Source organism: Vicia villosa, linkage group LG7 (assembly GCF_029867415.1).
Source record: "Vicia villosa cultivar HV-30 ecotype Madison, WI linkage group LG7, Vvil1.0, whole genome shotgun sequence".
NCBI classification, from domain to species: domain Eukaryota; kingdom Viridiplantae; phylum Streptophyta; class Magnoliopsida; order Fabales; family Fabaceae; genus Vicia; species Vicia villosa.
Window position 1 is genome coordinate 24,490,673 of NC_081186.1, and position 15,800 is coordinate 24,506,472.

A 15,800-nucleotide genomic window follows, 5' to 3' on the forward strand; every position below is an offset into this window, starting at 1 on the left:
AAGGAAAAAAAAAAGATGGAACAAATTCCCTCTAAGTGATTGGGCAAAGAGAGCTTGAGCCAAAAGAATCCTGTTCGTGACGATATATAGCATAACATCAAATCCTTTCTTCCATTCATTGTTATCTCTTTGTTAACATTCTCATTTCTCACATACACACATTCTAAGGCCAAAAAACATCATCATTCTTCTTCACCTTTGTATTTTCCAGGTCAGTTTTACTCTTTCCTCTTTTTTTTTTCTGTTGTGTTTTTTATGCTTTTATTGAATTAAGTATGATTTTCTTAGACAATAGATATATTGAAAGTGTTTGTTGTTGCACTCTTGTTTTATTTACTTTTTAGATTTGGGTTGTAATCTTGTTGTGTTTTCACATGCTTTGATTTGACTCAGCTAACTCATTTTGTTTTCACATGTTTGGTTGTTGAAACTTTTAAGAGACATGTTTATCAAGAAGTCAATACTATGTTAAGAAAAAAATAATTAGTGGCTAGTTAAATATGGTTTAGTGACAAAAGTCAAAAGAAAAATGATGTCTGAAAATTCTTTGTCTAATTTGTGACTCTCATTCAACCTTTGACAACAGCTTTCCATATTTAATTAAGGGACTTATTAACTTGTTATAAAGAAACATGTTATAAATGTAAAAAAAAAAAATTAAATTTTGTATTTAAAATAACAATTTTTAAAATTTGAAAAAATAGAATGCAAGTATGTAAAGCCTAAACTGTCAATCCAAACAGATGCCGATGCAATAAAAACAACAAATGAAAAATTATTATAATTGTTTAAAAATGTCCTTAATATAAATAAAAATTTATTTTTTAAATTTATTGAAGAATTAATGTATTTAGACTACATATAATTCAAATATATTAATTCTTGAATGAACCTACAAAAATAAATTTATTTTTATATTAGAGAATGGGGAGTATAAAACAATCAAATATTAAATAATTCTCTCGATTAAATCAACTTAATTGTGCACACATTAGAATGCGAAACTCGCACTTCTCAATTATTCATGGAAATTCTGGCCATTTTTTTTCTTCAATTTACTAAATTATTATAGTAATTAATTTAATAATACATAAACATGTCAATTTAATTCCCCTACACAATGGTAAATTACAAAAAATATTAATTAACTTAATATTATTATAATGTATTTTAATTTCTACGATAGACCTTGATCTTTATAAGAGATTATTATTGATGGATTTAAGAATCGTATATACATTAATTTATAACATAATGAATAAAATATATCATACTAATTGTGGCTCATCTCCCAATGTCTATGATTATTGATTAATTCTACCAAATAAATATATTATTGTTATTATTATTATTATTATTATAATATCACACTCTCGTACAAATGGAATAACTATGGCGAAGATACTTGCAATTTGATGATACGAGATAACTTTAAGATGCGAACTTAGTCACAAGTTATTTTTTCCGGACGAAGTGAATGTCCATCTCATTATGTTTGGTATATTAGTGTTGAACTAATTATCAGATAAATATATTGCATTGATGTTATCACGATAGACCTAATAGCTTTGTGAATTGAGCAATGCAACTTTAGAAGCACATTATGTAACCAACAAGATTTAGACACCACATTTGCAACACCACAATATTCAACTTCAACATTAGAGCGAGATAATGTGAGTTGGTGTTTGGAGGACCAAGAGAGTATGTTGTCACCAAAAAGATGTAGTAACTAGAAGTGGATCTCCTAGCATCTGACCAACCTCCCTAATATGCATATGATTTATAAAGATGCAATCTATATTGACTAGTGTCTTTAATGTAGCGCAAGATACGCCTAAAACATGCATGTGAACATCCATCGAATTATGCATAAATAAACAATATTGTTGTATTGCATAAGATATATTGCTATGAATGTGCGATATTGTAAAGTGCTTTTAAGACTGCAATAAAGAAATAGACCCTCGTATTGAGTGATAGTTTTTGCACTAAGCTTTAGTTTTGCATCAAACAAGGTAGGACATGGTTGTCCCATTAAGGAAACTTAGTTGGTAGCTGTGTAGGGATATCACGTGTAGGGATATATTTGATAAGATGAATTCATGACATTGGACTACTTAACCAAAAAAAAAAGTAAGACATGGCTTACACGAGGACATATGAGCACATTCAAGAACTCTTCTAAATATTTTTTCTAATGTAAAAATAGATCCCCCAACATGTCGGGTAACATCAATGCCAAAAAAATAATTAAGATCTCCATGCTTTCATAGCAAATTCAAACTTGAGAAGTGATATGATAAATTTGCGAAAATTATCGGTAGAAGTGGTGAGAATGATGTTATCGACATAAATAAGAAGATATACCACATGGGTATCTTTCTGGTAGATGAAAACAATGTTACGAAACTTGCTTTGGAAGAAACCAATATATTAAACATAATTTGAAAATTGTTTGTACCAAACTTTAAAGGTTTTGATTGAGTTCATACAATGATTTGCATAGAAGACAAACATTATCTAGATGATTCAGATCCTTGAACCCCAATGATTGTTACATGTAGACTGCTTGAATGCACGATGCTTTAGAGAGAACACATATGAGTATGATTTGAATGTTTTTTTATTTAATAACCAGGATGAAGATCTCTCCACAATCCATATCAACTTGTTGACCTACACCATCACCTACAAATCGGGCTTTATGCCTCTCAAAAGAGTCGTCATATTTTTCAGTCTATAAATCCACATAGATCGAATAACATTAATATCGGGTGGACGAGGTACTAAATCCCACAAAATATTCTTACTAAGAGAATGATATTAGTCATATATAACCATTTTTAATTCGAGCCTTAGAGTGTTGACACTTGATTATGAGGGGGGGGGGGGGGGAGATTTTGTAATATGAGTGTGAAGGTCGTAGTATTTACGGTTGGGTTTGAAGATATCATGTTGGCTCACCGTGATAAGTTTAGTTTCTAAACTCAAAGTAGATTGGTAATTGGGAGGAAGATGTTGTGTTTGATCTAGATGTGGATTAGGATTCATAGGCAATGATGGTAGTGATTTACTAAGAGGGAAAAAATGAAAAACTTAAATTGATATGTTTGATTCTATTATATTGAATCAATTTCGCTTGCCAATTGAGTGACTTGTAATACAAGCAAAATGTCACAACTTGACATTTTTAAAAATTAGTTGATTATTTGACTTTCTAGCTATATATACTCTCGCTAATTAGTGTAATAAATCTAGATCAATTGAATAAACGCTTTCTTCACTCTAATTTTATTTTAAACCTCTCCAATTTTATCTATCATTCTTAATGCACACCACCTTGTATCATATATCCCAAATGATAAATGGAAAATGTAAGCACAACATCTAATCAATTTCCTACAAATAAACCAGTGTTTGAAGAGGAACATTGTGATAGATGGTGTGCGTAAATGAAAGTCATATTCAGATTTCAAGCTGTGCTTGAAATCGTGAATGAGGGCTTATCAGCATTGGAAGCCAGTGCAATGAGGCAAAAAAGGCAATTCATTGTAAATTAAGCAAGCAAGATGGAAAATGTTTCTTAATCCATCAAAGTGTGGATCCAAACATCTTTAAGAAGATCATAGAGGAATAAACGACTGAGAATGCATGAGATATACTCAAGAAGCTGCATGGAGGTGATGAGAAATTGAAGAAGGTGAAATTGAAATCTTTGAGGAAGAAATATGAGAATACACAAATGAATGATGGTAAGGCAGTTGCCAATTTCTTCTAAAGATTGGGGTTGCTAACCAATTAAATGAAGTCGTGTGGTGTGAAGATCACTGAATTGCAAAAGGTTGAGAAAGTTGTGAAAGCCTTAATTGCAAAATTTGGTCACATTATTGTGACAATTGAAGAATCAAAGGACCTATCTGAAACAGATTTTGAAGAGGCTAAAACATAAGAATTCAAATGAGGTTACAAAACAAGCTAAGGAATCCAAGTTCTTTAAAAAGATGAAAGAAGATGTCTTAAAGACCAACTATTGAAAAATAAAAATGTAAGAGAAAAAGTAGAATGATGAACGTGCTAGCAAGAATTTAAATATTCAAGAAGAGACAAACATGAGTGCCTTTCACATTGAGGAATAAAAATTTACAACAACTCAATTAGACCAAATTAATGGTTTGAAGGTTAGTTGACAACCAAAATATCTATCATATATTAAATTCTTATTTTATTAATTCAACTCTATCATAAACTTTAATAATCTCCTATTTTTTCATTTTTTAATCTATTTTATCAAAAAAATTATTGTAATATTTAAAATTATTATTACTATTATTATTTTGCTAGTGATTTAGTCGTCAACATATATTTAAATAAATATTTGAAGAGTGAAAAAAAATATAATAATATTGATTAGAATATAGTATAATTCTATATGAATGTCCTCTTAACCACCAAATCATTAGAATGTTAGGATGAATTTTTTTTTTAAATAAGTATTATTTGATTTGTTTAATTAACTTTTTGATTCTTAACTGTAATTTAATATTTCATCTACTATTTTTAAATTATTACAGTTTGCTTTAATATAATATGAGTAATCATAAGTAGTTAATAAAGATAATCTTTTATATAAATAATTATTATTTTAATTAAAGTGTCTGGGTCTCTATTTTATCTCATTCAAATAATTAGTCTCTCTATTTCAAATTTAAATAGTTTTGATATCGTTCTTACATTTTTCACCGAAAATTTACGACATACCCATTTTTTATTGACATGTAAGTCATACATTTTATTTTTAAAGTTTTACAAATGTATTTTTCTACCTCATTCTCATTAACGTGTCCATTTTCTAATAATATATCATTTATATTTTTTTTTTATCTTTGAAGATCTACAAATATTTTCGTGATAATATATCACATTTCACGAGTCACACATCATTTAAAAATAAACTCATTATCAGTTTTAAGTGTAAAAAAGTCAGAGTGATCCGAAATTGTTTGAATTTAAAATAGTAAGTTTAATTCCGTGAATGAGATAAAATTAAGAAATAAAAAATATAATTAAAAATATTAACTAATAAAATAAAAATATCTGCAACCTAGAATTTCGACTCCGCCACTGATTGAGAAATACAAATGATATCATAACTTAATATGAGGTCTAAATAATTCTTATCAATCAAAATATTTATAAATATTGATTAATGTAAAATTTATTATTAATTAAAATTTCATTTTATATCATTTTACTTAAGATTTGTCAGCTATAAACTATTCATCCCTTAAATATATTATCAATCATCCCTTGAAATTGAGTAGCTAATTAACCAAATTAAAAAACGTGTAATTTTAAATTTATGTTAAAATGCAACCAAAAAAAAGTGACATTAAAAGTTTTGAATGCTACAATGACTATAATAAAATTATAATTAAATCTTCTTACATACCTCAGCATAATGATATTGTTGAATAAAAGAATAGAAACATATTTAACATGACAATAATCTTGCTCAAAGAAAGACAAATTTCAATGCATTGACGGGGACAAGCAACTTGAACCACAATGCACATCATCAATATACTTCCAACAAAAACCAAGTACTTGGGCTCTAGTGGGAAAGGAGCTTCCACTAAGGACGAATCATTCGGGTACTATCCGAGTTCGATTCTTGGTGGAAACAAGACTTGGCCAGTGAGTCATCCCTCCGAACCACGAAACTAGATTAGTCGATTCACTATGTGGATCGGAACTGGTGTCTAAATCCAAGAAAAAATATATATTTTCAACAAAGAAGCTAATGAACAAGACACTATATGAAGCCTAGACATGTTTGAAGTCATTTGTTGCTCATTTCATAATTTTTTGTTCACTTTGCTTCAGGCATGTAACTGAACAATTAAGAAAGAAGTTGGATGATAAAAGGCAGGCCAATATCCTCATAGGCTACCACTTAACACGTGCATAAGAATTATTATCACCTAATAAGAATACAAAGGTAATAAGTAGAGATGTGCAATTTGATGAGAGCAAATGAGGGAACTGGCTGAAAGTTCCAAATGATCCAATGCAGAATAATGTAAACTCAAGCAATGTTAGAGCAATATTGCAAGAAGATCAAGTAGAGGAGGATGTCATGGACAAGAGGTAAGAATTTCAACTAGAGCAAAACCCCAATCAGTCAAGATAACTATTCAATAAATGAAGACGATAATATGAAAGAGTAAGCAATGATGGATGAATCAAAACAAATTGATCATAATTATGCCATTAAAGATGAGAGTTAGAAAAAAGCTATAAAGAATTAACTCAGGGAAATTCAAAAGAACCAGACCTGATAGTTGGTCAAACACTCAAGCATTAAAGCTATAAATGTAAAATGGGTTTACAAGATAAAGCTCAAGCTAAATGGTGAGATTTCCATGTACAAGAAAATGCTAGTTGCAAAAGGATTGCTTCTAAGGCCTGGAATTAACTTCAATGAGGCATATTCACTAATTATTATACTTGAAACCATAATAATAATAGTTGCCGCATACAAAGCGTGAAGATGCATCAATTGTATGTGAAGTGTGGATTTCTTAATGGCCCAATAGAGGAGGAGGTCTATGTCAAGCAACCAATAGTTTTAGAGATTAAATAGCAAGAAGATAAGGTGTACATGATGAGAAAAGAGTTGTATGGATTGATATAAACACCTAGAGTATGGAACAAATGAATTGACATTTTTCTAATCAAGCTATGATTCAACAAGTGCACATCAGAACATGGAGTGTATGTGGAAGAGTCTATTGAGCAGGATCAAATCATACTATGTCTTTATGTGGATGATCTATTGATCACATGGAGATACTCTTATAAGAATTGAAATTTAGTGAAAGTGTTAAGATTAAGTTGTTGGTAGACAACAAATCAATAATAGATTTAGGCAATCATCTAATGAGCCACGAGAGAAGAAAACATGTCGAAAGAAAGTACAATTTCCTTATGAGATCAAGTAAGCAAAGATAAATTCGAGATTGAATATTGCTAGATAGAGTTGCAACTTGTAGCTATTTTAACCAAGACATTGAAGAGAGCAAGATTTATGTCCTTAAGAAATTGATGGGAACGAGAAAACAAGTTAACATGAATTAGGAGGAGCATTGTGTTGTAGCTCAATTCTAGTAGCAATTTGACTGTGTTGCAATTGAGTGACTTGCAACGCAAGCAAACTATCACAACTTGACCGTTTAAAAAATTAGTTGGTTATTTGGCTTTCTATACCCTTTCAAATCATTGTAACAAATCCAGATCAATTGAATAAGCTCACTCTTCTCTCTTATTCTATTTTATGCCTCTCTAATCCCATACATCATTCTTTATTCTTGATGCACATTGCCTTGTGTGACAAGTTATTCCAACCATTATCTCTAACCCAAACTAATGACACACACACACACACGCACGCACGCACGCACGCACGCACGCACATATATATAATAATTAAAAAAAATTTAGTAAATTTTAAAAACAAAATGTGTAAAATAATATTAAGTAATAGTATTCAAATAATAATAATACACAAAAATCTAATTTACAAAAATGGTAATCGAGTTTCCATTTATAATAAACAGCTAAATAAGCAAACTATTAATTTATAAATTTATAATACGATAAATTTGATAATTTGACTAAAACATTGACATAAACAAGACTATTTAAAAAAAAATATGAAATTCCTTTTGCATGAAAATTCACCTTTAGAAAATTCTAAGATTATTGAAAATTAGAAAGAGTAAAGATTAAAAGATCAAAATTAATAATTTTACTCGAGTTCGATTCTTGGTGGAAACAAAACTTGGTCAGTGAATCGTTTCTCTGAACTAAAAAACCAAATCAGTCAGTTTTTTATATGGATCGAAACTGATCGACTAAAATAAATTTATATTGATTCAACCGAATCAACCTCTCTAACGTCTTAATCTAATCTCACCACCATATGTAGTTGGTGTTTATTCAGTATAATATTTCTCATCAATTGTTTGATGATTTTTTTTTTTTAAATTTGTTCAATTTCTTTAATCCAAGAACCTCGTAACCCATTAATCTTTAAGCCTTTAGTTGTTATTGCAAATCTTCTTCACTAAATTTTTACAAATTATACAGAAATCACAATTAATAATATGAATAAATAATTTAAATGTGAATTAATATTCGTATTAAGAGATTCAAATCTTTACCCTAAATATTTACTTGAAAAATCACGCATGAATTAAATCACATTTACCGTATATTTTTTCAAGTGATTTTAAAGTGTGATTCAAATTACATGTACTAGAAACTTTTTCAAGAATGATCTTGTTGTGTAACTGGAATTAACTAAAAGTGTGATTCAAATTGCCATGACACAATGCTCCAATAAACTATTGATAAAAAAATATGATTTAAATAATCAAAAACCAGGATTCAAATCAAGTGCATTATAAATTGAAAACGTGTATAGAGTCATTTGGAGATGCATAAAAAACTTATATTTAATGTTTTCAAGAATTTTTAATAAGATTGTACATGAATCGAGAAAATTAATTAGAATTTGGAGATGCATAAAAAAGTTAAAGGTATCACTAGAATTTTTAATATGATTGTATATGAAATTAAAATAATTAATTATATTTAATTAACTTTTTTAATCCATATAAAAATAATTATTTTATTTATAATTATGATCGGATAGAGTACAGGTAATATCATATCCTAATAGAGAGATAGGAGTTATATCATATCCTAATACTAGATCTAAATAATTGTTATCAATCAAAATATTTTAAATATTGATTAATATAAAATTTACAATTAATTAAAATATCATTTTGTGAGCTATAAACTATCCATCCCTCGAATATATTATCAACCAACCCTTGAATTAAGCAGCCAAGTAACCTAATTAAAAAATGTGCAATTCTAAATTTATCTTAAATTGCCAAAAATAAAAGTGACATTAAATTTTTAATGCAATAAAACCATATAATAAAAGGCAAATCAAGTATGGGTAGAATATAAGGATTTAATTTGCAATGGGATGAATGGCCATTTAAAAGGTTGCAACTCATATGAAAGTGTCTCTCTCACAAGAATCCACCTGTTAAGTTTGTGCTGTAACACTTTTCAGAAAATTGACTCACTAAACCTAAACCAGTGAGTTGAGTTCCTTTTTATGAGGACACACCTGTCTTCCCTTAACTCTCCGCTGATTTCCAACGTCACTCAGTTTTTGCATGTAAACTTTTCTCTCTCAACACACTCTATTCAACAAGTGTTACTAATATTAACTTCTTTATTCATATTTGTAGGTTTACTATATGCCAGGGACTAATAAATACAACGGTGATTCAAATCATATACCGGGACGTGTAGAAAGACGGTTGAGAGACAGAGAGTTGAGAAAAAGAGGAAGTGAAAACAATGAGTATTTGGAGCAGGATCATCAAGATAAAGATGATGTTGAGAAAGTATCATCTTCGTCAATAAGGGAGAGAAGATTACACGAAGGAGAAGATGTTGTTGGAAAGTATGATAGTAATAATAATAGACAGAGGCTTTTGGTTGTGGCTAACAGATTGCCCGTGTCGGCTATTAGAAAAGGTGAAGATAGTTGGTCTTTGGAGATTAGTGCAGGTGGCCTTGTTAGCGCTCTCCTAGGTATGTATCATCAATTTTATTTGTTCCAGCGATACCTCTGGAAAAAAGATATATCTATACGGTGTTGTGTATGTGTGTCTTGTGTATATGTGTCTGTGTCGTGCTAGTTTCTTTTTATTTACTTTACTTATGGTTTTAATATGTATGTCTTCTTTTTTTCAATATTGTGTATTAACAAAGGGGTGAAGGAGTTTGAGGCAAGGTGGATAGGTTGGGCCGGTGTCAATGTTCCGGATGAGGTTGGACAGAAGGCACTCACTAAAGCATTAGCTGAAAAGGTATATTCACTTTCTTTTTCGTAGTCTTTACATCCTTCAAATTTTAATGAAATAGAATATCATTTAATTATAATGATGTAAAAAATTTATGAAATTTTGTTATCTTGATCTTGCTTGTGCTATTAAACATTACAGAGGTGTATACCTGTATTTCTGGATGAAGAGATTGTTCATCAATATTACAATGGCTACTGCAACAACATTCTATGGCCCCTTTTCCATTACCTTGGACTTCCACAAGAAGACCGTCTTGCCACCACACGAAGTTTCCAATCTCAATTTGCGGCCTATGAGAAAGCAAATCAGATGTTTGCCGATGTTGTCAACCAACATTATGAAGAGGGTGATGTTGTTTGGTGCCATGATTACCATCTTATGTTCCTTCCAAAATGCTTGAAGAAATATAACAGTAAAATGAAAGTCGGGTGGTTTCTTCACACACCTTTTCCTTCTTCTGAAATTCACAGGACACTGCCTTCTCGTTCCGAGCTTTTGCATTCTGTTCTTGCAGCTGATTTAGTTGGGTAAGTCTTAATTTCTCCCTTATCCTGTATCCATCTTCGGTATATTAATTTTCATTTTTCTATTATATCATCGTTCTGATTTCGGTAAGTACAACTTTTCTTGCACAGTTTTCACACGTATGATTATGCAAGACATTTTGTTAGTGCGTGTACTCGCATCCTTGGACTTGAAGGTACACCTTACGGGGTTGAGCATCAAGGGAAGCTAACTGGAGTTGCCGCAGTAAGTGCCCAGAGAATTTTCTTATAAGCTTCATTTGCTTTATAATTTTAGCAGTTATTATTTACCTTGAATTAGTATTTCAACTAATAGAAGAGAAGGGTAAGGTATAAAGAAAAAAAATCTTTGAATAAAACTTCATTTTGAGTAACCAATAACCACAGCGAGCTTAAAAATTCTTTTGTTGCTTTTGAATGTCAGTTTCCAATTGGGATAGACTCAGAACGATTTATACGTGCGCTAGACCTTCCTCAAGTGCAGGAACATATCAAAGAATTGCAAGAAAGATTCAAAGGAAGAAAGGTATATCTAATCCAACCATCCCTATGTTGATTTTCAGCACTAGTAAAGTGAAGATGTTTCTTCCCACCCTTCTAAGTTGTATTTGTTTGATATGAAGAGCCATGATCCACATTTCATTTCTTCTGTCTTGACAGGTCATGTTAGGTGTTGATCGCCTTGATATGATTAAAGGAATCCCTCAGAAAATTCTAGCATTTGAAAAGTTTTTGGAAGAAAATGCTCATTGGCGCGATAAAGTAGTTTTGCTTCAAATCGCCGTCCCAACAAGAACAGATGTTCCTGAATGTATGTTACTAATTTTATTTGTTTCCGTGTCATCTCAAGTTAGATTAGAAGATAGTAGTCTTTTGAACTTCGAAATTGCAAAATTCAATAGAACAATTTCTTAGATCAATTGAATTATATACATTATGCATGAGGTATTTGGTTTACTTACTCTTGGTATCTGAATCATGACTGGCTTAACTTTGTTTCTTGAGTAACATAGATCAAAAGCTTACAAGTCAGGTTCATGAAATTGTTGGCCGCATTAATGGTAGATTTGGATCATTGACTACTGTTCCTATACACCACCTGGTACGCTCTTGATATGATGATAACCTGATCGAAGTTATATTATCGCTGACTGATAATGTACATATATTTCTTTTTCATTACGGGATATAATTTAGCAGTCATGATTGTGTATATTTTTGTTAGTTTCTTCAATGATATTTTTGTTAGTTTCAACAATGATATGTGTGAGTTGTGACTTGGGTTCAATGATTGTGTCATCAAAACTATTCGACCGAGGTGTTTTATCACACATCAAGAATTATTTGTATCGGATACATGTTAGACACCAAGACTTCTTATATTTGAAGTATCTGGCCTTCATTGATGAGTCTTCGACTAACTGAAGAATTTGTTATGTTTGACAATCTCATGATTTTTTGTTTGTATCTGCAGGATCGCTCTCTTGACTTTCATGAACTATGTGCTGTGTATGCAGTTACCGGTAAAATTTGTGTACTTTTACATTTTTCTTTTTTAGCTTTACCAGAACCTTTTCACCGAATAACTTGTAATATAGTATTCATACCCGCTATAGTTATGACTTCTTTTTATCGTCAGTGCATCAAAGTATATTGTTGATATTAAGTTCTTGTCATTTTAAGTTTTCTTCTAACTGTATTCACACTCACTATATTTACGCAGATGTAGCGCTAGTCACATCTTTAAGGGATGGAATGAATCTTGTGAGTTATGAATTTGTGGCCTGCCAGGAGAAAAAGAAAGGGGTTCTCATTCTCAGTGAAGTAATTACAAAAACATATTATTATTTAAATTTATTTAAAACTTTCAATTCAAACTATGATAAGGTTAGAATTTGCATTTTTTTTCTTGTAATTCTGGCTGATGATATTCGGTACTCTTCTGGTAGTTTGCTGGTGCAGCTCAGTCTCTTGGTGCCGGGGCAATTCTTGTCAACCCCTGGAATGTTACAGAAGTTGCTGCTGCAATTGCAAGGGCTTTGAATATGCATCCCTCGGAAAGAGAAAAGAGACATAAGCATAATTTTCTTCATGTGAAATCCCACACTGCACAAGAATGGGCAGCAACTTTTGTCAGGTACGCAGTTTTGTATTTAGATTTTGTTAATTGTGCTCTAAAAGGCATAGAATACAATAACAACAACAGTTTCAAACGATCTTTTCCGTTGATCTTGATTGGACGGTCAACATTGAGAATTGCGTGACGCGTTTACTGCATGGAATCCGTTTCCGCTTCTGTATTCAGTTGTCAACTGTTTTCTTGCTCTTATTACCTATTTTTTATCTCTAGACTTTATTGTATCTGAAGGCTTCTGTTGCCTATGATAAATCTGCAAATTTTTGCAGATAGATAGTCATGCTTAAATATGATGGTTAGTTACTTGTATGATGATACCATACTAATCTTTGAATGTTTGCAGCGAACTAAATGATACTGTTATCGAGGCACAACTAAGGACTAGACAAGTTCCGCCTAAGCTTCCAACAGAGATTGCAATTAGACGTTATAGACATTCAACTAATAGATTGCTCATTTTGGTATGCTGGCTCATACTGAATCTCATGACTTCTCTGTGTCTTGTTTCTTTGTCTTTTACTCCTCATTTGCGTCTTTCTTCATAAACGTTTGCACTGAGGCTGGTTATACACTTATAGGGATTCAATGGAACTTTAACAGAACCGGTTGAAAAAACTGGAGATCAGATTAAAGAAATGGAACTTAAGGTGCATCCAGAACTGAGAGAACCCTTAACTGCACTTTGCAATGATCCAAATACCACAGTAGTTGTGCTCAGTGGAAGTGGTAGAAAAGTTCTATATGATGTAATTCTTCGCACGTTTACTTGTTTTCCTAATGAACTGTTAGATGAATCCAGTAGTAACGTTTTCCTATAAACAGTGTTTCAAAGATTACGACCTGTGGTTGGCAGCAGAGAACGGGATGTTTTTACAACCTTCAAAGGGTGAATGGATGACAACACTGCCGGAGCACCTGAATATGGAATGGGTCGACAGCGTGAAAGTGAGTGCTAGTTTAGAAATTCCATTTCTTTTGATGTGAATTCCTTCATATATATCAACAACTTACGTTTCCGATCCTGTGTTACAGCATGTTTTTGAGTACTTCACAGAAAGAACACCACGGTCACACTTTGATTTGGAAGAAAGGGAAACTTCACTTGTATGGAATTACAAATACGCAGGTGCTTGCTTGAATTATTCATGTTGTAGATTGATATTTTGGTTTTCCAGCTATCCTTCAAACCTGTTACTGATTCTTACATTTCAAATAGATGTCGAGTTTGGAAAACTTCAAGCAAGAGATATGCTGCAACATCTCTGGTCAGGTCCGATTTCTAATTCGTCAGTTGAAATTGTTCAAGGCAGCCGGTCGGTTGAGGTTAGAGCTGTTGGCGTTACAAAGGTGATACAATCTCTTGTTTCTAATAATTAGTCGGTTGAAGATTTTTTGAACATACTTAACAGTTTATTCGAAATTTCTTTTTATCTTCAGGGAGCAGCTATTGACCGCATTCTCGGAGAGATAGTTCATAGTAAATCAATGACATCGCCAATTGATTATGTTCTTTGTATAGGACATTTTCTCGGAAAGGTGAGTTAAAGTTTCGTTTATCAGCGATGAAAACGTGCTCCTGTATAATATATTTAGGGGATTGAATTGAACATATTTTATTTTTTGTTACAGGATGAAGATCTTTATTCCTTTTTTGAGCCGGAGCTTCCATCTATCGGTGCTGGTCTTCCGCGAAGCAATAAGGTACCAACAGAAGCAGTTAAGTCTCCTGTTGAGAAGAAACCACCTTTGAAAATTCCAGCTAGTAGTAAAAATGGAGCAAAGTCATCATCATCATCATCTCAAAACAAGGGAGTCTCAAATTCTGATCAGAAAAAAACAAATAATCAAATTTGCAGTTCACCACGACGCCCGGCTCCAGAAAATACATCACGGAATGTCCTTGACCTTAAGAAGGAGAATTACTTCTCATGTTCTGTAGGGCGGAACCGAACCAATGCGCGGTATACACTTGCCTCACCGGATCATGTTGTTGAGTTTTTGACGGAGCTAGCGGATGGACTACCGCGCTCTAGTTAAATATATTTTTAGTCTAAGTAGGATTGAAGAGAAAAAAATTGTTTTAAATCCCTACATATAGACATTCTGCTGTTTTAGTCCTTCATAAGAGATTGATGAACAATAGGAATGATGAGAGTCTAAAAACAGGCTATTGTTAAATGTAGGGATTACAAACAAATAAAACTCTTAGAATAACTAAATTCAATTTATAGAGATAAAAAATATAGTTTACTCTAAATTACTAATACTGTAATTTGGCATGGAATGTAGTGAGTTTCAGAATTTGACATTTTCTGTATATGGATGGAATTCAAAATGAATGAGCAAGGACATACTCAAATTATATGGCTAACACATGTATTACTATTAGTAGGGCGATTGTTTATTATATACTGTATATGTTTCTTCCAAACTCAAGGAATTTTTGAAATTTTCTCTTTCGTCTTGTCCGAATACTAAAATCCGGGCGCGCATATGCTAATCAATTAATTATATTACGAAATACGGATTTACTATCCAGAGCGTTGCGATTATAGCAAAATCAATTTTTTTATTCAATAATTAGTAACTAATCCGTGCACACATGTGACGCGCATTTGTTTCAGATATACTTTTTTTAATAGAAAAATGTCTGATACCCGTTAAAAAATAATAATTGAATGTATAGAAATATGTCTGGTACCCGTGAAAAAAATAATAATGGAATGTATAGAAAAGTGTCTGGTACCCGTTTTAAATGTATAGAAAAATGTCTAGTAAAAAAATGTCTAGTATCCGTGAAAAAATAATAATTAAATGTATAAAAAAATATCTGGTACCCGTAAAAAAAATAATAATTGAATGCATAGAAAAATATCTGATACCTTAAAAAATAATAATTAAATATATAAAAAAATGTCTAGTACCCGTAAAAACATTTAGATCAAGATATTTTCTCTTTTCATATAGGGCCCGTTTGTTTTGCCTTTTTTTAAAAATGATTTTTACAGTGTTACAAAATTTTGTGAAAAAAATGTTTACAAAGAATTTTTTTATAAAAGCTTCAAATGAAAATTTTATTTGAATAGTTATTCTTAAAATGTGATTTTAGGTATTTTATCTATTTATGGAGAAAAAATTTGGATATCAAAATTTCAAAAAATCACTTAATTTTGAAGCTAT

The 15,800-nt window shown here is 31.3% G+C and overlaps 1 protein-coding gene across 4 annotated transcripts; it reads left to right on the top strand.

The window, feature by feature from the left end:
* The first annotated feature begins 116 nt into the window (after nucleotides 1–116).
* LOC131620399 (alpha,alpha-trehalose-phosphate synthase [UDP-forming] 1-like) lies at nucleotides 117–15,002 on the top strand. 4 transcript variants are annotated; one of them, XM_058891470.1, is made up of 19 exons: nucleotides 126–211; nucleotides 5,887–6,150; nucleotides 9,336–9,684; nucleotides 9,865–9,962; nucleotides 10,098–10,486; nucleotides 10,595–10,709; nucleotides 10,908–11,009; nucleotides 11,144–11,294; nucleotides 11,497–11,585; nucleotides 11,958–12,006; nucleotides 12,207–12,307; nucleotides 12,433–12,620; nucleotides 12,964–13,081; nucleotides 13,199–13,366; nucleotides 13,443–13,565; nucleotides 13,653–13,746; nucleotides 13,837–13,967; nucleotides 14,058–14,156; nucleotides 14,250–15,001. In XM_058891470.1, exons 3-19 carry the CDS (start codon nucleotides 9,345–9,347, stop codon nucleotides 14,655–14,657), a joined length of 2,763 nt encoding a protein of 920 aa, XP_058747453.1. In that variant the 5' UTR covers nucleotides 126–211; nucleotides 5,887–6,150; nucleotides 9,336–9,344; the 3' UTR covers nucleotides 14,658–15,001. The 4 variants fall into 4 exon arrangements, with proteins under 4 accessions (XP_058747452.1, XP_058747453.1, XP_058747454.1 ...); XM_058891471.1 differs by lacking the exon at nucleotides 5,887–6,150 and adding an exon at nucleotides 2,642–2,786 and having other exon boundaries at nucleotides 156–211; XM_058891469.1 differs by lacking the exon at nucleotides 5,887–6,150 and having other exon boundaries at nucleotides 117–211.
* The last annotated feature ends 798 nt before the right edge of the window (nucleotides 15,003–15,800 follow it).

Coding starts and splice junctions, on each gene's coding strand:
- LOC131620399 (XM_058891468.1), top strand. CDS start 9,200: ATGAGGACACACCTGTCTTCCCTTAACTCTCCGCTGATTTCCAACGTC. Junction 12,007..12,206: donor TGCTGTGTATGCAGTTACCG/GTAAAATTTGTG, acceptor ATATTTACGCAG/ATGTAGCGCTAGTCACATCT. Junction 13,082..13,198: donor CTAATAGATTGCTCATTTTG/GTATGCTGGCTC, acceptor ATACACTTATAG/GGATTCAATGGAACTTTAAC.